Here is a 25,781-nt window from a genome sequence, read left to right as displayed (position 1 = left end):
CCACACCAAAGATCATTTCAAGGTTCCTCCCAACTACCTCATCTGAGAGGTCAAGGAAAGTTCTTAGAGTTACAGTGTGACTTTCATTGAGAGGCACCAAAGACATAGTTTCCACTGCACAGCAAATTCAAGATAAATTCAAGGAACCGTGCCGAAGACATCACAAAAGTCTTTGATTCTGTTAACCACACGGGTTTAAGGAGCATTCTCCTCAAATTTGGCTGCCATTAGAAATTTGTCATAATCCTCTGCCTGTTTTAAAATTATGTAGAAGACATTATCCTCACGAGCAGAACCATTATATACCTTATCTCTGTGAAAATGTGTGTTAAATAAAGCTGTCATTGCCCGAGTTCTCTTCTCCGTTCCCCTTACCGCAATATAGCAATTCACTTCCAGCAAATTGTCTATAGAAGATACTCTACAGAACAGACAGGAAGCTGTTCAACCAATGCTGCTTTCATCCAAAATGAAAACTAGTCCATCTTCAATCATACAGCTACAGTGTGCAAATACTGTGTGTGCTGTCACTCAGAAACATCTCCAGATCTTTTGTTGATTCTTTCTTCAAAGCTTATGAAAAAGTTGGCCTTTTATTTACATCTGGAACCTAAAGTCCTCTTTCAACCAGCTTCCATAGCAAAATACCCACGTCAAATGCGCCAGATCAGCCTTCAGCCAAGTAAAGAATATTTAAGGGCCAGGATCCCAAACCCAAGACTAAGTTCATGGTTCAGATTAGATTCCCTACAGTATTGAAACAGGCCCTTCAGCCCAACAAGTCCACACCAATGCCCCACCCTGATCCATTCCCCTATATTTACTCCTGACTAATGCACCTAGCACTATTGGCAATTTAGCATGGCCAGTTCACCTGACCTGCACATCTTTGGATCATGAGAAGAAACCCTCACAGACATGGGGAGAATGTGCAGACTCCACACAGACAGTTGCCTGAGGCAGGGATCAAACCAGAGTCCCTTTTATTGTGAGGCAGCAGTGCTAACCACTGAGCCACCATACCACCCACTGGCTAGTAGTCATCCCTGCGCTGTATGCTTTCCAGACATGGACAAACTACAACAGGCGCTTCAAATCAGAGTGATTCTTTTGCAAGATATTCTAAATTCAATGCAAGCAGCATCCTCACCTCAACTATGTTTTCCAGCATTGAGATGTGAATCTCTCAAAATGAGCTCTGTTGGGCAGGACAACCTGACACCAGGTTATTGTACTTAGACCTCAGTCATGGCATAGAGTCAGCAGAAATGTTTTATGGATGTCCACAAAACATCCTTGAAGAGATTAAACATACCAGTTGACTCATGAGAACCCTGATTTATGACTGGAGCAGACTCATTCTGGAATGCACTGAACACATTGTGTGTCCGGAGCACGCAGAGACAAAGTCATGACTTCAGGTGGAGTGCACAAAACTCAAAACAACCCAACTATCTAACTCTTTAAGAACCAGTGATCCATATTTGGCAAAGATTGCAGTCAGCCTCATAAATCAAGTCAGAACTCATCTAATCAGATTAGAAGCAAGTCATCCTTGATCCTGAAAGATTGCTGAAGAGAGAAGCATATTTATTATTACATCAACAGTATTGAGAAAGAATTCCTGCAGAATTGTCAGATCCTTTGGCAGGAGTTGATGGTCTTCTTGTGATACCCTGGAGGAAAGAAGAAAATATGATTTGGTAATAATACTGTTTCAACGTTGATTCTATGCACATGAATCACTTGATTAGTGTTGTTGACACTTTATAGTCCTCTGAGGGAGAACTTTTTTGTGATCTGCACGATTAATGTTTTCACTCTGTTCAGATGAATCGCTAAAGTTTTCACATCCAATATTCAGGATGCTCGAGATGCTGCTAACCTCCAATATCCTCTATTCAATTGTTAAAGCTGGGTCCTCTTTTTGGCATTTTACATTCTCTTCTGTTAAGTGGGGGCAAGTATGACAGACCGAAATGACTCTGAAAATTGTGCAGATCAAACAAATATAGTGCATATGGTGAAGGCTGAAATCAGGCAGATTTACAAAAAGTGTTCTTGAGTTATGGAACAAGGTGACATGTTGCCTATGTATTTGTAATGAGAATGGATAGAAGTGAATTAGGTTTGTAGAACAGTTACTGATAGGATGGGAGGAATTGAACATATGAAGGGATTATGGATGAGAGATACTGAAGCAGATCACTCAGATTTATGCTGATATAAGTAAACTAGGAATGAGAGTGATGTGAATGAAAAAAATGGTACCATTGAATTGTAACTGAACTAGTATTTCAGGAGCATTGGCAATTTGTCTTGAGTGACATGGGTTCAAATCCAACCATGTTGTTGGTGGAATCAATAAATTCTGGAGTAGAATGGTAAAATGGGATTACTGTTTCAAGACTTTGGTGCTGGTAAGAGGTCTGCTAACATTTCCTAACTAGTCAAGTCATTAAACCCATTTGTAGCACAAAATCATGTTCACAATCCCCCGCTGGCTCTCATAGCATCTTAGATATCTACAGCGCAGAAAAAGGCCCTTCAGCCCATCAAGTCTGCGCTGATTGACAAGCACTTAATCCCGTGTGATCAGCCTTTTTGGACCAAATTAACATAATGAGCCCACCACCTGTCCCTATTCCTGGCACTTTCACTCAGGTAGGTTCTTGTAACTTGTGTCGACAAGAGCAATGGCTGTAGTGTCAGATGAGATGACTGACTATGAAACCTTGGTACAGGAAGCCATTCAAGAAGGGGAATTGACAGAAATATAGAGGATAATATATTCAGGGAATAGATACTTTTTGCTATAGCTTCAAATGTGAATTCACAAGGCTGTGCTATATCTGTCCAATGTTAGGAGTATGGATTTCTGCTCAAGGCTGAAGAGGAACGTGTAGTGGTGCAGGGGAAGAGGATCAAGTCAACATAGTTCATGTAGGTATCACTTGCTGTTTGTGGTTAATATATAGGTTAGCCCACATAACATGTAGCACAGATGGTTGGGTTCTGATGAGACAGATATCTTGATTTTATGAACAACACTAACTAGTTACAAGACTACAATCTCACAGATTTACACACATAATCTGGGTTCTATCCTTACTGGTGTGTATACGTCACAGACATAACTGACTTGATGACATTGAGTTTATTCTATGGCGAGAGTGGCTGAGCTGAGGTATTATAAATGAATGCCACATGGAATGATGTTATGTAAATGCCTTAAAAGTACAGGGGCAATACTGTCGGAAATCTGTGCCATAATAATGACCCTTGCTCCCTTAAAGAAGTCTTTTCCTGATAATATGTACAAGTGTGCATATAATTTTGTTGACATGATATATTAAAATAATGCCTTGATGGATACAACCAGATATACACACTTATGGTTATCACAACTTGGTGGTGTAGTTTGCCCACAGTCTGCTAAAGTCAATGTGGATGATTGAGTGTCATTTGTTGTAAATGTGTAGGTACTGTTAGGCATACCATCAGTATCCAGATCGTCATCCTGTGTGATGGTGATAATCAGCAGTTTGAGCATGTTATCAATTTTTTCACAGGATTTGACCATTGCTCATTACAATGTATCATGATCCAAGATTGATACAAAACATAGTATCTTTCCATGAACCCAAGTGTTTGAGATAAAATCTGGGATATGCATATGCTTTGCCTGTTCAAACTGCTATGAGTCATGCTTTTGTATCATTTTTTTTCTCCCTTCTTTCCAACAATGCATTACATACACTTGGTTGGCCGTGATTGTGGCAGAAGGAAGTGTGTGAATCTGTTGCCTAAACACGAGCGCTGCTCATGAGGGTAAACTGCTGTTTAGAAATGTAGCATGAAGATTTAATATGCTATCTGAAAATCTTGTCAAGTTACTTTACACTTACGGATCATGGTTTTTACAGCCTAAACAGTGCATTCTCCGAGACTGTTCAACTTGAGGGTAGTGAGGAGACAAGCGAATATAATAAATGCCCCATTTCCTGCACATCTTGGAAGGGTGCACTGAAGGGGTCATTATCAGACCCAATTTGTTGAAGAAGAGTCAAAGGATTTGAAACTCTATTTTCTCTCCCCAAATGCTGCCACACAAACTGAACCTCTCTGGCAACTACTGTTTCTGTTTGTTAGTCTGTTGAGGTACAAATAGTCCTTGATTAAAGCAGTGGTTATATTCCTGAAAATTGCAATAAGCAAAACCATGACTTTTGAAGCACATATTCCCAAGAAATCCATGTAAATATTTAGGTTGTTTCTAGTATATAGGAACATGTATTAAATAAATGAACAAAGTTAATTGAATGGGCAAATCTTCATGAGCAGCACTCATGTTTAGGCAACAGATTCACACACTTCCTTCTGACACAATCATGCCCAACCATGTGCATGTAATGCATTGTTGGAAAGAAGGGAGAAAAAAAATGGTACAAGGGCTTGACTCATAACAATTTGAACGGGCAAAATGGACACGAACATATGCAAAAATAGTACCTTTTCATGTTTTTTCCCTCATATACAAGATTTCTTATCTGAAGGTGGAAGGCTGTGTATCTGCATTCAATTAATCTATGGTTCTGGAAGGATGAGGATCATCAGACTGCCCTTCTGCTGCTTTCGAGATGGAGAGTTGAGTGTTCTCGGGGAGACACATTTTTAAAAACTTATCCAGCCTTAATCAAGGCAAGCAACAGCCAAAATATGCTGAACGAACAGGAGTTTACCCAGGAATGTGGAGCTTTTCTCATACACTTATTTCTCCATGGTGTTTGGACTTGATTAAGAACCGTAATATATCAAATGAGACACACATTAATAGAACTATGTGTAATAAAGAACCCTGTAATGGAGAAATCACTAATTGAGGACTACCTTCTACACTAAACATACAGAATGTATTTGTCAGTGTGAAACAACCATTGCAATAGAGGTATCCTTAATTCTTCACATAAGAAATTTGGTGATATTGTCGATCACCAGAATATGATACTTTGTGTACTTTCACTGAAGAAAATATTTAAAACATCCCAGAAATACTGGAGGATCTAGGGACTAATGTAAATGAGAAACTACAGATTATTAATTAGTGAAAAAAGTGTTAGAGAAATCAAAGGGACTTAATGTGAATAAATCCCTTACACCTGCTTGTCTACATCTCTGAATAGAGGTGACTGTAAAGATAAATGGGTGAGTGGTTACCTATCAAAACTCTAAAGCCTGGAGTAGTCCTGATGGATTGGAAAGTGGCAAAACGCAAATCGCCCTATTTAACACAGAGACAGACAGAGAGAGACAGAGAGAGACAGAGAGAGACAGAGAGAGACAGAGAGAGACAGAGAGAGACAGAGAGAGACAGAGAGAGACAGAGAGAGACAGAGAGAGACAGAGAGAGACAGAGAGAGACAGAGAGAGACAGAGAGAGACAGACAGACAGACACACACTGAATAGACCGGTTTGCTTTACAGTCATGGAGAAAAGAATACAATTACATCAGTTAGAAAATAATGGAACAATTACACAGGATGTAACGAGAATAGATAAGGGCAACCAGTGCATGTGCTATATTTAGATTTTCAGAAAGCTTTCAATAAAGTCTTACAAACAAAATTAGAGCACATAAAATTCATATGAATTGAGATTTCATGAAATAGAATAAGGAGGTAATTTTCAACTTGACTAGTGTGTGGCTATTGGGTTCTACATGGATCAGTACATGGGTCCCAGCTATTCACAATCTATATCTGATTTACCTGTGAGGATTAAATGTAATAATTCCAAGTTTGCAGATTGCACAAAACTAGGTCAAAATTTGAGTTATGGGGATAAAAAGGGGATTTACAGAGGGTAAGTAGGTAGTCAAAAACTTGGATGATGGAACACAATTTGGAGTGATGTGAGGTAGTCCAGTAAGAGAAACTGAAATTAGAGGAATTCTCAAGAGAGGGTGGAAACAGGCTTGGGTAACTTTGTTAATTAGTTACTGAAAGGCCAATGCTATTTCCTTATTTTCCATTATCATACTGCCACTTTCTCTCATGAATTGACACTAACTTTAGTTACAATTTTTCCCTACTGAAACACTCATAGAAACATGTACTATTTGCTTTATATTACTAGCCAGCTTTTTCTCGTACTCTCCTTCAGCTTCTCTTTTTTGTTTCAAATCATTCTTTATTTGGTCTTTGCCACATAAAATTGAAACCATTTCTCTAACATAAATCTTTGAGCTATGTATTCATTTCTCTGTGGTCCAGGCAATAATCAAGATTATTATTATTATTATTATTAACTATGAGACCCTGCTTTTGAATTGAACCCTAATTATCATAATCCCTTTGCAGAACATTCATTCCTAGCAGTGTGTGTTGCTCATAGCCATGCAGACCGTGACAATTGGATCATCACCCTCCGAGAGCACATTCCCTTTGCTCGAAATGTCGATGCTCCTGCTCCTCAGATGCTGCCTGACCGGCTGAGCTTTTCCAGCACCATACTCTGCAACCCACATACCTCTTCAACCGAGAGCAAAATTTTCCAAACCTTAGACAACAGATGGCTTCAGTGTTTGATCTCTTGTCTGCAACAAGTTGGATGATTTCATGTGAGCCCAACTGATATTATAACTCATGGACTCAGGGAAAATTCACAGAATGCTGAACAATCCCGAACTTAAGAACAGGTGTATTCCATTTGTTAAACTGAAAAAAGTTAACTCCGTATTATCAGTACATAAGAACATTAACCTAGTCTTCAAACAGATTAATTCTTGACCTAAAAAATAAACAAATCACAACTTATTATAGCCAGGTGCACAGTTTTATTCATACAAGCAAAAAAATGATGTAACAGTCTTCAAAATGTAAATGCATGGATAAGCCAAGAAATACCAGAACAAGATCAGGGTTCTGATCAGAAAACACACACTTGCCCACCTACTCTAAGTTTAAAGTAAATACGAAACACGATCACATTTGAAAAAGGCAAGAGAAAATTGCACATCAATAACAAGGCTCATTATATAAACATCTGACAGTTTTACATTAAATCCTCCAGCATAAAATATTGCAGACTGTTGTCTCCCATTCACTTCTGGTAACAAAAATATTTGCTATTCCAGGTTCTAAATCATTATCCCATTTTGCACTGGTATGAAATTTTAGATCAAAGCAGCTTTATTATACATACATCAGCCCTTGAAAAATATAGCAGCAACTTAAATACTTTAAGGTATATATTGTAGTACAAGAATTCACAGTGTGCATTTGTATTTCAACAGAATGTTCATCCTAAAATCTATTTTCAAAGTATTCTCAGCATAGATTTTTCCAGGGCTGATCATGCTTTGTTGTTATTCCAGGTTGAATAATTCATCTGTATATGGTATAAATTTTGCCAGATTTGTAACTGAGCTGATTGTTTGGGTGGAAATTATGTGTCTTATTCTTGTTGCAATAATCTCGATGATAAACAGTCCTGCAAACTTCACAGGAGACCTTTGAACAGTTCATACAAGTAAACTTTGCACCAGATTTATCACAAAATCCACAGCGCAATGTGCTGGTTTCCTTGGAACTGGGTAAGTGCTCTTGATACTGGGATGTGACAGAAAATGCACATTTTTCTTTCAGAGGTGAACTCATAGAAAGATCATTCTGGACGGAGCATGAGCGAGATAAGATACCTATGTCTCTTGGACATTCATGTCTACAAGAGTAAAGTGAACACTCTCCAGTGTTACGATGGCATTGGTTACAAAAAGGCTCATTAGATTTTTGGCAAGTTATGAGACCACTGGATATTCCACACATTTGGCACTTCAATGCAATTGTGTTAGATACACTTTCTTTGGTAAGATGTGCTGTTTCATGATACATACCTCTTAGATCATTATTTTTGATCAATCTTGCACTGTGGCCAGTTGTGTCTGTCCATCTCGGTGTTAAAGTGCTTCGAGAATCTTCAGCTGTGTAAAGATCCAAGTCATCACCAAGTGCATGGAAAGATGTATTAAAACTGTTTTCTACTCTCCAATTGTCATTAACAGATTGGAAGTATTCCTCTGACCCTAAACGAGGGGAGCTTGATATAGCAAGAAGTGAAGGTGTAGGACGACAAATCTCATCAGTCATTTCCTCAAACGAAGAACCATAAACAGTCTCTTTCTTGTGATGTACAGGTGTCAAATGAACTTTACTTAACTGCTTTCCCAAATGATTTTCATCACTATCTAAAAATGAAGGTGGCTTGTACATAAGCTGCTTCATGCTACTGTTTGTTAACCGTTCACCATCTGATCTTCGAAAGTCCATTTGTGTCACTGATGTATGCAAATCTTCCATTAGTCTCCGTTGTCTTTTCATTACATCAATGCAACCTCTCACATCCTCTGCATTGTTCTTTCGTTCTTCAACTACATTAAGCTCCGAATAGCCCTTATCTTTTATTTGTGAACAGATTTCAAGTAAATTCTCACATTCAATTCTAGCCAGGAAGAGTTCAAAAGAAATCAATTTCACAAAGTTAGCGTTCACTTTGTTTTTCAGTTCAAATGTTTCTTTTTCAAGGTGGTATCCTATCTGATATAGGATATTCCAAATGTCTTCTTCACACAATGCAGATTTGATATAGTAGACAAAATGGCCTGTGAAGGTCTAGAACAGAAAGAAAATTTCAATAATTCACGTTCTTAGCATTTCTCACATGAATTCTATCCCTACATTGTCAGTGTAATTCCTACAGCTTCCTTAACAGGGAAACTAAGTTGACAGAATTTGGGTACTCAAATAATTAAGCCAGCCATGAATTTTAAACTGGAGCTCAGCTGACATCTTGAGGGTTGCGAATGCTAAACATTTAGCAATTGTAAACGGTTTTAATTCATTCATTGTAGACATAAACAGCATTTTAAAAATAAATTAGGAATCCATAAAAATTTCAAAAAGCTTTTCACCAAGCGAATACATGTTTTAAACAAAAGCATGGCCAATAGAAAAAGCTTTTAAAAGTTAAAATCAAAAAAATAATTTGGACAGCAGGCTTTACTTGTAGGACATAAACAGTGCACTCTATTTTAGTATATTTCATGTATCACACTTATTTTTCTTTTGATTCCCAATCAGTAAAATATTTTAATAAATATTTCCAGGTTTTCAACAACACTCAATAAATTCAAGATAATTGATTTCATATAAGCCTTCCTGTATTGAAATCATAAGTAATGTTCCATGCAACTCTACCTTGCTTTTCTGCTCAGAAGCTTTGAAGTTGAGTTCCTTAGAATTTAGGCAACATCATTTTGACGAACAAAGAAGTCAGGAGCCAGTAAAATGTACACCATAAAGCATGATTAGAAGAGAGGAGCCAATAAATAACAATATGCATTTATATATGTGCTGAAAAGTGTGTAATTTATATTTTTCTCATTTTTGGAATTTGAATTTCAAAATAAAAAACTGTTGGTAACTTCTGGGGTGGGTTTTATTTTGCAAAGACAAGTTCAGAGAATCATTCTGAAACAATCGGAGTTGGATTGCAAACCCCGGATGTTAATACTGTTGAGTTCATGACAGGTAGTATAAATGTGTAACCATTACATTTGTTTCCAATTCAGAAAAATCTAGAGATAAACATTTTCTTTCTAAATTTACTTCAGAAAACACAAGAGGAAAGTTCAAAAGTCTTTCAGGTCAGTTCAGAAAATACCAGGGTTGAGTTTAGAAGCAAATTTAGTTTCCCTCCTTCAACAAATCAACCAATTCATCAGAAGGGCTTAATTTGGGAATCTTCCAAACAAGGGGAGTCGGGTTAGAAATCTGCAGGTTATTAAAATGGAGAAAATTAAGCTCTCAAATTTGAGACAAGTTCACATCAGCAGACTTGGGAAGAACTCAAATTATCTTCACAATCCACAGAAAAGAACCTGTAAGCAGTCAGCTAAGTTTAAACTTGAAGACTTGTGATCGGAGTATAATTAGATAGTTCTAGAAGACTGATTGAGATGTTGATCTTTGTCTTCTATATTTAGTTTTTACCACTATAATGTAATAAACAGGTTTTGTTGTTTAAGAATATATGCAGCATTGTTTGAATATGTCTCAGTGGCTAGCCACCACATTACCCAGCTAATAAATGAACTCTATCAAGCTAAGTTTATTTTGGTATCTGACTTGTCCAGAGAAAAGACAAATCTAATGTGGCAAACCAGTAGTTGAGAATTTTAATAATATGATAGCATTTTCAGCTCTGGATTGATTCAAATTCATTTAGGGAATAGAAGGCAGCCATTCAGCCCACTGACACTATGATGGCTTTCCACAGACTACAATCCAGTCAGTCCTATTTCTCCACTCTATCCCCATTGTGCTGAAAGTTTATTTCCTTCAAGTACATATTCAATTTTCTTTCAAAATTATTCTTTGTCTCTGCTTCTACTTCCTTTGTGGACAGCACGTTCCAGGATACCAAGTGACATAGTGAGTAATATTGATCTGGAACAGACTGCTCAGAGTTGAATGGAAGCACAAGTGGTCAGGATTGCTAAAGCTGTGCAATGCTTCAACTAAACCAAGGAAATTAAATCTTAAATTTCTGGCAGAAGCCAGAAATGATTGCTTTGGGTTTCCTTGTATTCAGCTGAAAGAAATACTATTTTTCAAACTTGGATCTTTTATTCTTTACAGAAAGCCTTGTGATCTTTCTTGTCTGAGCTAATCTCATATTCTTTTCAAGAGCTAATTGTACAAAATCCTTTCATTTTATTATCTCCTTTGGATCATTATTGAATATATTTGTTAGTTACAAGTACTGCAGGATCACTTTGAGCAAAGCTTTCCTATTATGACAAATGTTCCCCTTTATACATTTAGTCCATACTTTAAGACTAGAGCCTGCTTTCTATTTAGTTACAATGGATTTCATCTATATATGCTATGCATGTGCCTTTTCTCACTTTTGAAAATCTCTATCAAATTCACCACAGCACAAGAGAGTGCAGGCCAAATTGTTCCAGTTCCTTCTTGTTTCTCACAATTCAGGTTCTCAGTCCCTGATATCACCTTGCTAAAACAGTATTGCACCTTTCTCTTGTGCATAAAGAGTACAAGAATACAGTATTCCAGACTACACAGAACTATCATTTTGTAGGAGTCACTGATTTTTTTTTCAAAGAATCAATTCCTTGATAAAGAGAAACAAAATAGTGAATCAAACAGAAAATGCTAGAAATGCACAGTAGCATTTGTGGAAGAGAAAGAGTTAATATTTCAGTTTGAAGACCTTGCGGTAGAATGGAAATACAACTGACTTGAAACATTAACTACACTTCTCTCGACACATGCTGCTTGATCTCTTTATATAAATCCCATTTGTCTTAAATGGATTTTAATCTCAAGCCTGATCATCTTTTAAAAGGCATAATAAAATTACAACATTAAATCCTATTGCTCTGCCACTGTATTCATAATAAACATCATTTAACAAAATTTACATTCTAGCATGTCCAAAATGCATTACATCACGCTTTTTCTGTATTAGTTTATGTATTCTGTATTAATTTACATTAGGGGGACACAGTGGCACAGTGGTTAGCCCTGCTGCCTCACAGCGCCAGAGACCCGGGTTCAATTCCTGCCTCAGGCGACTGACTGTGTGGAGTTTGCACATTCTCCCAGTGTCTGCGTGAGTTTCCTCCGGGTGCTCCAGTTTCCTCCCACAGTCCAAAAATGTTCAGTTAGGTGAATTGGCCATGCTACATTGCTCGTAGTGTTAGGTGCAGGGGTAAAATGTAGGGGAATGGGTCTGGATGGGTGCGCTTCGGCGCGTCGGTGTGGACTTGTTGGGCCGAAGGGCCTGTTTCCACGCTGAGCAATCTAATCTAAAAATATTTGCTCTTGATATCACAAAGTAATAGTATGCAGATGCATCATGTAATCAACAGGCTAATGGAATGCTATCTTTTATTCAGAGGTGCTGAACATAACAACATTATGTTTCGGTTATATAGGGCATTGGTGAGACATCTCAATTATTGTGGGAAGAAGTTTTGGTTTCCTTATTTAAGGAAGGATACAGTGCATTGCAAATGGTTCAGAGGTGGTTTACTAGATTGATACCTGGAGTGAGTGGATTGGCTTATGAGGATAAATTGGATATGCTGGGCTTATTTCCATAATTTAGAAGAGCGATGAGTGACTTGATTGTAAGAAACTAGATGGTCTTGACAAGGTGAACATGGAAAGGATGTTTCGTCTTGTGGGAAGAGTCCATAATTAGGGGACACCTGTACTAAAATTTGGGGTCACTCTTGCAACACAAAAGGGGAGGAGCATTTCCTCTAAGGATTTGCAGTTCTCTGTTCAGAAGGCAGGGTGATTAAATATTTTTAAGGCACAAGTACATTGTTAGTGAAAGCAATCAAAACTTGTTCAGGTAGATAGCTAATCTGTCTTTCCAAAACTATGATCTTAACAAATAACACAACAGACTTGATTGAATGAATGGTCTATTTTTCTTCCTATTTCATATGTCTGTATAATACTGGCCATGAAAGAAAAGGCCATATTCTTGGCTTGTATGCATTTGCAGCTGCAGTGAAATACTACAACACAAATACACTGTTGCAAATAATGTAGAGAAATAGGGCAAGTAACTACATTGTCATCAAATAGCCTAAGGTTTACTACTGACGAGAAACAGAACAGAACTAGCCACATAAATACTATAGGCAAAGACCAGGTCAGAGATTTAGAATTCTGCAGGAATCGGCAAAGTAATGTAGATAGGTTGAGTGAGTGGACAAAACTTAGCAGATGAAGTTTACTATAGGAAAATGAGGTAATGCACTTTGGTAGGAAAGAAGAAAAGATTACCACCTAAAAAGGTGAGACTCCAAAAACAAAAGTACAGTAGAGAACGTTTTTGTGTTTGAAACACGCAAATATAGAAGACATGAGCAAGCGTAGGCCATTCAAGTTGAGCCTTGCTCCTCCATTTTATTTGATAATACCCTAATCCTGCCTTTCCCATATCCCTTTGATCCCTTTAGCCACAAGAGCTATGGTCCACCTTTTTCTTGAGACCACAATGTTTTGGCCACTTCCTGTGCTAGTGAATTCCACAGACTCACCACTCTCTGGATGAAGGAATGATTCCTCATCTCAGTCCTCAAAGGTTTGGCCCTTATCCTTAAACTATAACCCCTAGTTTTAGACTGCTCCACTATTAGAAACATTCTTCCTGCATCTAACCTGCTTAGTCCTATTTGAATTTTATAGGCTTCTATTAGACCTCCCTCATTCAACTGAACTCCAGTGGTTACAATTAGTACTTCCATCTCAGAAATCACTGGTAAACCTTTGCTGCACTCCTCTATAGCAAGAGCATCCTTCTTGATAAAATGACCAAAACTACACACAATGTTCCAGGTGTAGCCTCAACAATGCACTGTATAGTTAGAAAAAGATATCCTTGCTCCTGTACTCAAATCCTCTTGCTATGAAGGTCAACATACGGTTTGCCTTCTTTCGTGCTTGCTGTATCTGCACACTTACTATCAGCGACTGGTGCAGGAGAAGAACTAGATCTCGATAAATGTTCACCTGATTCTACAGCTAGCCAGTCAAATAATAATCTGCTTCCTATATTTGCTACAAAAGTGGATAATCTCACATTTACACTATACTGTACCTGTCATACATTTGCCCACTCACTCAACCTTTCCAAATCACACTGCTACATCTCTGCATCCTTCTCAGTTCACCCTTACACCCTGCTTTGTGTCTTCTGCAAATGTTGAGATATTACATTTACTACCCTCATCTAAATCATTAACCAGGATGTCAAGTGAAATGGACTGAAAGACTTGGGACACTGGCAGAAGAGTTTTGCATGATCTTGCACATAAATTAATCTAACAACTGATATATTAATTTTACAATATAATATTTTCCCTAATATAATATAGGACCTTTAAAAACCTAAAGCATTTCAAGGCTTTTGTTATAAAGCAAAAGTATACAATAGGCCACATATATGTAGACAAACAAACAAACAAACTCAGATTTCTTTTAATGGGCATTGCAAAGAAAGAAGGGTGGAAAAGCTTAGGGAATTCCAGAACTTAAAAGCTCGTCATGTCACATCCTGCTAATCAGGAAAAGGTCCAATTATGCAAACACTCTTTTCTGCCCACCAATTTTTCATCCACGATAATACGTTACCCTCTACACTATGAGCTCCTATCTTTTGCAATAATCTTTATATGGTTTATCACAAAGATTTTGTGACCAGGAGGAGATTACAGAGATGGGAATGGGCAAGGTTATGGTCATATTTGTAGATAGGTTTGGGAATCTTGAAATGGAGGGTATTGCTTATCTAGGAGTCAATTAGGTCAGCCAATAGAGGGGAAACAGATGAATGCACTCAGTGCAAGTGAGAATAGTTGAAATTTGGATTACAGGTTTATGGCTAGTAGAACTTGGGAGGCTATAGAAATAATAATAAGGAGAAAGGAAGGACTGCAGACGCTGGATCAGAGTCGAAAAAGCGTGGTCCTGAAAATGCACAGGTCAGGCAGCATCAGAGGAGATGGAGAATCGACATTTTGGGCATAAGCCCTCCTGAAAGGCTTTTTGACTATAGAAATAATAAGCCAAAGATCGATCTTTCACTTAAATTTTGAACTAAGATGAGCTTGAACATTGGACCTCAAATAAAAAGAACTCCAAGTCTTCATATTTCCAGCAGTAGCCCCCAAAAAGGAACAGTGGACAGTATTCCAAATGCACCTTGCAGTATGCAATCAAGATATAAAACATGGAAGGTTGCAAATGACTCATTGGTCCGGCCTGAATCAGCTATATTCAGTCTAGTCCACATTTAGGTACTATCTGTGTGCTGGAGAAAAATTAACTAATGTTCCTGCTCCTCATTTTTAATACTGTGCTCCCTAATGGACAAAGTACATGAGATGAGAACAGGATCAGGCTTTATGATGCCCACCATGGACAAAACTAAAAGTATAGGAAATTGCAGCCCATTTAAGTTTGGATAAAACTTTTTTTTATTGCCGATTCCTAACTGCTTTCAAGAAGATGGTGATGAATGTCCTTTAACTATCCTTGAACAGTTTGAACCAGAAATGACAAAAGAATGACAATAAGTTTCCAACTCAGGATGATGCATAACTCCCATGCATGTTACCTTGGCCTTCAAGGTGGCAAGTCAAAAGTGTCGAGAAATGCTGATAAAGAAACTTTGAAAATTATTTCAGTGTATCTTATAGTTTGTGCATCCACTGCAGATCATTTTTTTTTGGCAGCAGGAGTGCATGTTAAGGTTATGCCAATCAAACTCTGCTGGATGGCATTGCTGGAGTACTGTTGGAATTGCACTCATTCCAGCAAGCACAGAGTATTTAGTCATACTCTTGACTTGTGCTAGAGATGATAGAAATGCTTGGGGGGGGGGGGGGGGGAATCATGTGATGATCCACTCACTTCAGAATACAAACCTCCTAGTAGTCATAACATTCTCAACTAGATCAGTTTCTGGGTCAATGGCAACTCGGATGGTGAAGCTTATGACAACTGTAATACTGTTGAAGTTATAGGGGAGGCAGTTAGACTTTCTCTTGTTGGAAATAGTCTGGCATTAACCGGCAGAAATCATGATTAGCACTTATAAGCACAAGCATAAACATTGTCCCGATTGTGCTGCATGTAAGCACCGACTCATCGAAGTAATTGTAAATGGAACTCTGTATACCCTTCAACAGACATCCCATTTCTTACTTCATGATATAGGGAAGCTTTGCAATGGAGCTAAATGGTTGAACCTCCAATACTGACCTGAGGAATACACGTAGCATTGTTCTGAAGCAGTGATAATTTGCTCAAACAACCACTTTCATTTGTGCTAGACATTACTCCTTTCAATGATGAGTTTCCCTCTCGCTTCTGATTTTCTTAACTTCAAGCTTACTTTAGATCCTTGTCGGTTTAGGAATACACCTGATCAATTACCACCATGTTGGCTAGATGTCACTAATGCAGCTGTGCTGGATGTGTTAGCTAAGAGGCAAAAACTAGTTCTGGGCCAGAGGTCTTCAAAACAAAAGTCAAAATGCAGTCACAGTCCACAGCACATGTTGTATCCAATGCACTTTTTATATCATATGCAATTGATCAAATTGGCCAAAGAGTTGTATCTATGATGGTGGATGCTTTAGGATACAGCAGAGGTGGACCTTACACTTTGACACTGTTGGTTGCAGATGGTTGCAAACAGTTCAGCTATGTCTTTCGAACTCAGGTGGTAAAATCTATCATTGAGTATGGGGACATTGTAGAGTACACTCCATTCGTTACTGTTTCCCAAGTGTCCCACACTATCCATAAATGACACGGCAGGATTACAGAGCTTGGATCTAATTCACTGGTTGCAGAATCATTTTACTTATTATTCATTAAACGGACTTCCAGCAAAAGTTAGACTTTGCCTCTTTATCCTTTTCAACTGATTGGCAGCCTTTGGCAGTTGACCACATAAATCCTCCTCCAACATCTCTCCACTGAATGGGATTGACATCATCTCTCAAATTTTATTGAGAATATTTTCCTGCAATAATGTTTTCCTGCTCCCAAACCATTACCTCTGATGTCCCCCAAAAGATTGACCCCCGATACCTCACACTTCTCACCAATATGTTGTCCTTTGACATTATCCAAAAGCATAGCATTAGTTTTGACTTGTATGGTAAATGACACAACAGCTGAACATCTGTCACCTCTCGACTTCTCTGCTGATGCCAAAATGATCAGATTGCTTATCTGATGTTCAATGCTGGATAAGCAGAAATGCCCTTCAATTAAATATTGGAAAGACCGAAACCATTGTTTTCGGTGTTAACATTTCAGAACCAAGCATAGATTTCTCTCCCACAGATGCTGCCAGACCTGCTGAGTTTTTCCAGCATTTTCTGTTTTTATTTCTGATCTCCAGTATCCACAGTTCTTCCTTCCCCCCCCCATTGTTTTCAGTTCTCCACTCCAAAGCTATGGTCTCCATTCGTCTCCCAGGCAACTGAACTTCCAATCACACAATTATTTCATCACTAAGATGGTGGGCGGCACGGTGGCACAGTGGTTAGCACTGCTGCCTCACAGCGCCTGAGACCCGGATTCAATTCCCGCCTCAGGCGACTGACTGTGTGGAGTTTGCACGTTCTCCCAGTGTCTGCGTGGGTTTCTTCCGGGTGCTCCGGTTTCCTCCCACAGTCCAAAGATGTGCAGGTCAGGTGAATTGGCCATGCTAAATTGCCCATAGTGTTAGGTAAGGGGTAAATGCAGATGTAGGGGTATGGGTGGGTTACGCTTCGGCGGGGCGGTGTGGACTTGTTGGGCCGAAGGGCCTGTTTCCACACTGTAAGTAATCTAATCTAAGAAAGATCAAATATTTCCACTTCCATGACATCACTCAATATCACCTGTCTCAGTTCATCTCCTGCTGAAACTCTAGTTCATACTTTAAAATCTCTATACTTGAATATTCCAAAGCATCTGGTGGGTCTTTTATAATCTCCACAAACATAGAAGTCATCTGAATTTCTGCTGCTTGTGCTATAACTCTCAGCTAGTTCCCCAAACACTCAAGATGCCTTGACTCTGGGTCTCTGAAATTCCCTCTCTACACCTCTCCATCTCACTTTCTTGCTTTCCACTTTTAAGATACTCCTTAAAAACCAGACTCTGACTAGGTCATGGAGTCACAGCATACAAACAGACCTTTGGTCTTAGTCCATGCCGACAATATTACCAAATCAAACTATGCCCACTTGCCTCCATTTGGCCCATATCCATCTAAAACCTTCCAATTTTCATGTACTTATCCAAATGTCTTTTAAATGTAGTAAGTACCTTGCATTCACTACTTCCTCTGGCAGTTGATTCCACATGGAAACCACTCTTAAAAACGTTGCCCCTCATCCTTTGTAAATTTTTCTCCTCTCATCTTAAAAAAATTGGCCCCCTAGTTTTGAAATCGCCCACACTCAGCAAAAGACAGCTGCAATTCAACTTATATATGTGTATGTGTATGTGTATGTGTCCCTGATAATTTTTTAAACCTCTTTAAAAAGGTGGTGATTTCTCAACCTCCTACACTCCAGTAAAAAAGGTCCTCGCCTATCCAGCCTCTTATGACTCAACCCTACAACCCTGGCAGGATTGGTAAATCTCTTCTGAACCCTCTTCAGCTTAATAACATCTTTCTATAACAGGGAGACCAGAGATCCAGAAGAGACCTCAATGTCCTGTACAATCTCAACACAACATCTCAACTCCTATACTTAAAAGGTCTCAGCAATGAAAGGAAGCATGCTAAACGCACTCTTAACCACCCTACTTGTACGTGATGCAAACTTCAAAGACCGATGTATCTGAACCCCTCAGTTTCTGTTGAACAACATTACCCAAGGCCCTACTTTTAATTGTATAACTCTTGCCTTTGTTTTACCAAAATGCAATACCTCGCATTTATTCAAATTAAACTCTGCACTCTTCAGCCCATTGACCCAATTGATCAAAATCTTTATAATTTTTGATAACATTCCTTATTGTCTACTATAAACACTAACCTTGGGGTCATCTGCAAATCTTTTCTGAACTCTCTCCAAATATCTCCTCCTGTGACCTAGTGTCATTTTTGTTTTATAAAACTTCTGGGAAGCACTTGGGATCATTTATAATATTGAAGGTGCTTTGAAAGTAGATGCTTGTTTTTTCACAACTAAGCTAACGATAATGAGAAACTGGACTCGACATGAAGCTAAACAAACAAAGATCACAGACCACCAAATCCCAACCCCTACTTTCACAAGGACTAGAGCATCAAAAAGTTAAGCAAATTCACGAATGATTTAGGTTAATGGATTTTATTCTGTTTCATTTTGAATCTGTACACTGCAGTACAGTTTTCACTTCAAATTAATAGTCAGACGAGAGTCTTTAAAAGCTCTTCTGTTGGCGGGGCTGACATATCCCATTAGTAATGTCTCTTTCCCAAGGATTAGTTCAGGCTGCAACGTGAAATAATCTTTTCCAAATCTTTTTGGAAAAGATTATTTCACATTGCATTCTGAAGCTAATTTTCACCTTACAAAGCACAAGGACACCAAGGTTCCTGCACGCCTTAAACCATTTAACAGCACAAGCCAAATATTTAAATATGAAATCTTTTTTATTCTTTAATGACTGTTACATTGGCCTAAAAAGTCCTGTGTCTACTGCCATTTTATTAATACTCAGGCTGATCGATTCCTGTTGAATACGAAATCAGTTTGTATTAAGTTAAATATCATGAGCAATACTAGTGGATTTTGATGGGTTTAAGTTCTTTGAAAATACTGCAGTTTGTGTAGCATCAACATTTCAAATATAAAAACCATATTATCATGTTTGTCCCATGTAGCCTCACTACAGAAAATATTCTACTTTCACTTAAAATTCTTTAAAGATTAGGATGTAAGAAAATTCCTTAATTAAAGACATCTGCTGCTTAAGGTAGTATTTTTGATGCAAATGATAGCTACTTCTCTTTCCACGTGATACACTAAGACGTGTCTCGAGGAAACATTATAAATATCCTGAAACAAAATACAGTGGAAGCTAGAAAATGGACATAAAATCAAAAAAAAATGCAGGAAATTCTCAGCAGGTCTGACAGCATCTGTGGTGAGGGAAACAAAATTCATGTTTCAGGAGATGACTTTTCATTAGCTGGAATGTTACCTCAGCTTCTCTCTTGACAGATTGTACCAGAGTACTTCCTGGATTTCCTACTTTCATTATAAATATCCTGCAATGTACACATAGAAAGCAAATATGGAAATAAGCATTAAAAAAAATTCACATAGCAACAAGCGATTTCATTAAGGGAAAAAAAAATGAATTCTCTCAAATTCGTTCACTGTTTCTGAACAATTACCAATATATTTATTCAAATTTAGTTTGATGTATAACCTATGTTCCATTCAAGCTTCAATGTGTGAAGTAGTCTACTGTACCTTTATTGTTTTAAATTCTTTTTTCCAGGGATACAGAAAGAGGTTAGTGCAGAAGGTTTCCAGAATTCCAAACGCAGTGAGAAGCGCACTTAAACTTGATGTTCTGACCATCCTCAAAGCATTCTCCACTATATCATAAAATCTAAACACCTTAAATCTTTCACTGGAGTCCTGGCGATATAAATCGAGTAAGGAGGTAGCTGTCTTCTTAATGCCTGCATCATCAGCCGCATGATCCTTTTCATTCAATTTTAATTCACAAATCTGTACATATTTCCGAAACAAAGTGTCTCTGATTTTATTGGTATCCATTAGGAATTTGTGTGGAAACAATTCACCACATATCCACAGCGTTCCTTTTTTCAACTGGGAAGTAGTTTTTAAGACTACAATCAATGATGCCAGGGAAAGTGACACTTACCTATGAATTAAAAAGAAACAGAAGAAATTAGAAATTAAATTGAAAAAATTTATGAAACAACAAGTCATTAAAACAGGATACCAAGTTTATATAAAGGAAATGAAAATGGTACATACAGTTGAGGTGATGCTTTAAAATTATGAATTACTCATTGCAAAGCTACAAAGTAAAATTCCCCTCTCAAAAGGGAAATAGCAAAAAAAAATTAAAGGAACATGCAATTAAAGGTTTGCAGTATAAAACTGACTAAGCCTTATTTAAATAATCAGTGAAAATCTATTTTAAAAGGAGCTGTTTAAGAGAATGGTGAATTGGAATTTAAATATTTCAAACTAACTTTCTTGTAATTAAGACATAATATTCTGGAAATTCCAATCTAGTAAGAACAGAAGAGAATTTAACAAATTCTCAAAAATAGTCAGTGAGGTTTAAAAAAAGACTCCACTAGTAAACATACCAAAACTAGGCAATTTCCATCTGACTTAAATGGAATACCCAAACTTATACTGTGGCATGTTTTCTTGGTGCTTGCTTTTCGCAAAGAAAAAGTGCCAAATGTTTTAATATGATGTGGTATGCATCTGAAAATGTATCAGTTAAATGGAATACAAATACATCAACGTATTTTTAAAGCAAACATCCCAGTCCTGAACCAAGCCTATTTCCTACTGCAATCATTACTTTCATAAACAAAGCTGGCTGCATAAGGAGTAAGCAAATGCAGAAAATGGCTAGATTTCATCTCAGATGAGGTCTAAAAGAATGCAAGTAGATTATATTAGATATTATTTTTTAAAAAACAAAGCTATTACTCCCACATTGAATTTGACCATTTAATATTTATGGTTCAAAATTAGGAGAAAATATCTAAGTCTTAATTTCTTCCTTAATTACTCATCAGTACAGAAAAGAAATTCAGTGAAATAAAAGCAGCAATTAATGGTCAAATACAGAAAATTATGAATCTTTTACAAGATGATAAAAAAAAATTGTAAATTATTCATAAATTAGATTTTAAAGTTATGTTCACGTCTCTACCAGTTAGATTTGAGTTTTGATACTTCAATGAGACAAGCCTAGAGCTAGACCATTTTTGGTGGATAAAAGCATTGTGCCAAAAATAGCATTGTTATGCAGAAACCATGTTTTGATTTAGTAAGGGGAGGTCATGCCTGACAAACCTGTTGGTATTCTTTGAAGAGGTGACAAGTAGGTTAGACCAGGGAAACCCAGTGGATGTGGTCTATCTAGACTTCCAAAAGGCCTTTGATAAGGTGCCACACGGGAGGCTGCTGAGCAAGGTGAGGGCCCATGGTGTTTGAGGTGAGCTACTGGGATGGATTGAGGATTGGCTGTCTGACAGAAGGCAGAGAGTTGGGATAAAAGGTTCTTTTTCAGAATGGCAGCCGGTGACGAGCGGTGTCCCGCAGGGTTCAGTGTTGGGGCCACAGCTGTTCGCATTCTATATTAATGATCTGGATGAAGGGACTGGGGGCATTATAGCGAAGTTTGCAGATGATACGAAGTTAGGTGGACAGGCAGGTAGTACTGAGGAAGTGGGGAGGCTGCAGAAGGATCTAGACAGTTTGGGAGAGTGGTCTAGGAAATGGCTGATGGAATTCAACGTGAACAAATGCGAGGTCTTGCACTTTGGCAAAAAAGAATAAAAGCACAGACTACTTTCTAAATGGTGAGAAAATTTGTAAAGCCAAAGTACAAAGGGATCTGGGAGTGCTAGTCGAGGATTCTCTAAAGGTCAACATGCAGGTTGAGTCTGTGATTAAGAAAGCGAATGCAATGTTGTCACTTATCTCAAGAGGGTTGGAATATAAAAGCACCATTGTGCTACTGAGACTTTATAAAGCTCTGGTTAGGCCCCATTTGGAGTACTGTGTCCAGTTTTGGTGCCCACACCTCAGGAAGGACATACTGGCACTGGAACGTGTCCAGCGGAGATTCACACGGATGATCCCTGGAATGGTAGGTCTAACATATGAGGAACGGCTGAGGATCCTGGGATTGTATTCATTGGAGTTTAGAAGATTAAGGGGAGACTTAATAGAGACGTACAAGATAATACATGGCTTGGAAAGGGTGGACGCTAGGAAATTGTTTCCGTTAGGTGAGGAGACTAGGACCCGTGGACACAGCCTTAGAATTAGAGGGGGTAAATCCAGAACAGAAATGCGGAGACATTTCTTCAGCCAGAGAGTGGTGGGCCTGTGGAATTCATTGCCGCAGAGTGCAGTGGAGGCTGGGACGCTAAATGTCTTCAAGGCAGAGATTGATAGATTCTTGTTGTCTCGAGGAATTAAGGGCTACGGGGAGAATGCGGGTAAGTGGGGTTGAAATGCCCATCAACAATGATTGAATGGCGGAGTGGACTCGATGGGCCGAATGGCCTTACTTCCACTCCTATGTCTTATGGTCTTATGTTAACTTTTCCTTTTAAATAAAAACCGAAAGTAGTACGGATGCTGCAAATCTGAAACAAAAACAGAAATTGCTGGAAAAGCTCAGCAGGTGTGGCGGCATCTGTGAAGAGAAATCAAAGTTAACGCTTTAGATCTGGTGATCCTTTCTCAGTCTGACAGTAATTAGGAAAATGTTGGTTTATTTGCAGAAGATAGGGTAGGAGGGAGGGGGTAAGGAGTAAATGATAGGTATGGCTAGAGCCCAAAGAGAGGGAAGAACAGCTGGACAAAGGGGTTGATAACAATCTAGTTGGGAGGGTGAGTAGCTGTTAATGGAGACTGTTTGTGGCTAAAAATGTGTAGTGTGTAATGGCAGACTATGGGATAACTAGGCCTGTTGCGTGTGGTAGGGGGATGTGACATGGAGGAGTTCAGGCCCTAAAATGATTGAACTCAATATTGAGTCCAGAGGACTGCAGGGTTGCCAGGTAGAAAATGTGGTGTTGTTCTTCCAACTTGTGCCAACCTTCTCTGGAGCACTGCAGCAAGCCTGAGACAGAGACGTTGGCAGAATGAGAGACAGAGTGGCAGAATGGCAGAGACAGAGACAGAGAGTTACAGCGGCGGGCAACTGGAAGCTCAGGGTCTTTTTCTGCAGGCAGTACACATGCTCTGTGAAGCAGTCACCCAGTCTATGCTTCGTTTCCTCAATGTACATTGGACCACATTTTCAGCAGTAGACTAGATTAAGAGAAGTGGAGGTAGAGCAATGCTTCTTCTGGAAGGTATGTTTGGGCCCTTGGAGACGGAGGAGCACAGAGGTGGGCAGGTGTTACACCTTTAGGGGTTGCAGCAGAAGGTGCCATAGGGCTGTTGGGAGTGAAGGAAGAGTGGCAGAGTGTCCCCAAGGGAACGAGCCCTGCGGAAGGCAGGCAAGGGATGGGAGGGGAATGTGGGTCAGGTGGTGGCATCTCACTGCAGGTGGCTGAAATAGCAGTGGATGATCTTCTGGATGTGTATGCTAATGGGATGGAAGGCAAGGACAAGGGGAATGTTGTTGCGGAAAGGAAGAGAGGGGTAAGGGCAGAAGTGCTGGAGATGGGTCGGACCTAGTTGACAACAGTGCTGGGGAATCCTCAGTTGAGGAAGGTGGTGGACATTTCAGAGGCTCATTTGTCGAAGTTGACCTCATCAAAGCATATGCAACGGAATGGGAAGAATAGGAGAATGGAACGGAGTCTTTAAAGGAAATAGGGTGCAAGAATGCATAGTTCAGGCAGCTGTGGGAGTTGGTGGGTTTATCGTGGATATTATTGGCCAGTCTATCTGCAGAAATGGAAACAGAGATGCCAAGGAAGAGGGAGGAGTCAGAGATAGACCAGGTGAAAGTGAGGGTAGGGTGGAAATTGGAAGCAAAATTGATTAACCTTTCCATTTCCAGACAAGAGAAAGAAGCAGCACCGATGATATCATTGATATATCGGATAAGGAATTGTAGGTGGGGCCAAAATAGGACTGGAACAAGGAATGTTCCACGTACCTCACAAAAGAGATAGGCATAACTGGGACCATAGGATTCATACCACAAGCATGTAGAATTTATCTTCTATGCCAAATATTATTTGATTTTATTTCAAAACAATTAAGCCTCCAATGCATAAATATGATGGCTTATATATTGAAGTAATCATCACTTGGTGCATCTTCCAGCCGAACTATGTATAAATGTAGTCAACACATGTAAGTGGAATACAAAAACAGTACCAGTCTGCACACTCAATTTAAGATTTGTTACAGGTGGTCTACATTTTGTACCACATTTAGCAATTAATAAGAATTAAGGGAAAAGTGTAGGTATTCTCTTTGAAGAGAGAGCTGTAATCTCTCAACTTTCCATTTGTTACCATCAAGGACAATGTACTTTGCATGTTGCTCATCATAGACAATACACTCAATTACAAAATTTTGCCTGAAGTATAATTTTTTAAATGGCTTAGTAAGAGGTTTCTCTCGTGCCAGTATGAAAGACAGTTCAAACAAATGAAAAATTAGATTCAATTTCTTAAACTGATGTCATCATTTTTGAAACAGCACAAAATCAGCTATTGACTGTTGGTTTCTAAGACCCTGACTATCTCCTCATGGGGCATTTAGACTAAATTCCCATAGCAATAGCCTTAAACGTCAGGGATATTTATCAACAAAACAGTACAAATTTATTGCAGACCATCTTATGAGCAGTTTCCCAACACGATTCTAGTTGGTTACCAAATTACACAAATACACGCATCTCAATATCTTGTAGTATGATTAACATTCGCCTATCTGGTAGAACAGGAACACCAAAACCAGATTCTGCGAATTTATATTCAACAGGTTAAATACGGCCTCAGAAGGCAGGACTCGGTGCTCCAAAGATTAACAAGATGTCAATTTGAAATCTGATTCTCCATCACATTACAGACGCTGCGTACCAACTTCCCAAATGCTCGGTTTAGCACCGCGTTCAGCTGATGTTCTTTCTAAAACCAAAGCTGCGTCAAAGGCTGCACTGATCATGGCCTTTCTGCATCTCTAGCTAATATAAAAATATCTTGTTGGCTCCCACACTGCGTCATGGCGATATCATACAGGCCCACCGCTACTTGAGCTACACTCTAATGAGACGCCGCCATCTTTGGTTCATCAATCAGCACTTACATTTCAATCAGAAATATTTCAGCTCCGTCACGATTTCTATCTTACTCGCCATCACGCAGACCGTGTTTTACAGCGATGCTGACCGGCGGACAGGGATGACAGATGTATCAGGCACACTCACCTTCGACCAGATCCCACCCTCCCCCACACCCTTGCACCTGCTCG

General features: G+C 38.8%; 1 protein-coding gene and 1 long non-coding RNA gene across 2 annotated transcripts in view; one reads left to right on the top strand and one right to left on the bottom strand.

Annotated features, from left to right (window-relative positions):
- LOC140462985 (uncharacterized) overlaps positions 1-8,126 on the top strand; it is a 23,599-nt gene extending 15,473 nt beyond the window's left edge. The window contains exons 2-3 of the long non-coding RNA XR_011954568.1: positions 2,867-2,943; positions 8,064-8,126. This is a non-coding gene — a long non-coding RNA (uncharacterized lncRNA). The remainder of the gene's footprint in view (positions 1-2,866; positions 2,944-8,063) is intronic.
- Positions 6,814-25,781, bottom strand: spata2 (spermatogenesis associated 2). Its single transcript, XM_072556563.1, has 3 exons — positions 25,617-25,781; positions 20,082-20,502; positions 6,814-8,670 (listed from the first exon to the last, which is right to left on the bottom strand). The coding sequence occupies exons 2-3, from the start codon at positions 20,391-20,393 to the stop codon at positions 7,387-7,389; spliced, it is 1,596 nt and encodes a 531-aa protein (XP_072412664.1). The 5' UTR covers positions 20,394-20,502; positions 25,617-25,781; the 3' UTR covers positions 6,814-7,386.

Source organism: Chiloscyllium punctatum, chromosome 37 (genome assembly GCF_047496795.1).
Source record: "Chiloscyllium punctatum isolate Juve2018m chromosome 37, sChiPun1.3, whole genome shotgun sequence".
NCBI classification, from domain to species: domain Eukaryota; kingdom Metazoa; phylum Chordata; class Chondrichthyes; order Orectolobiformes; family Hemiscylliidae; genus Chiloscyllium; species Chiloscyllium punctatum.
Note: the sequence above shows the minus strand (reverse complement) of the source record. Positions and strands in the feature narration are given on the sequence as shown.

What these genes read in the sequence shown, in the direction of transcription:
- spata2 (XM_072556563.1), bottom strand. Translation starts at nt 20,393, where the DNA reads ATGGATACCAATAAAATCAGAGACACTTTGTTTCGGAAATATGTACAG. An exon ending in AAGAATTTAAAACAATAAAG is followed by an intron (nt 8,671 to 20,081) that starts GTACAGTAGACT and finishes TTTCTGTTCTAG; the next exon opens with ACCTTCACAGGCCATTTTGT.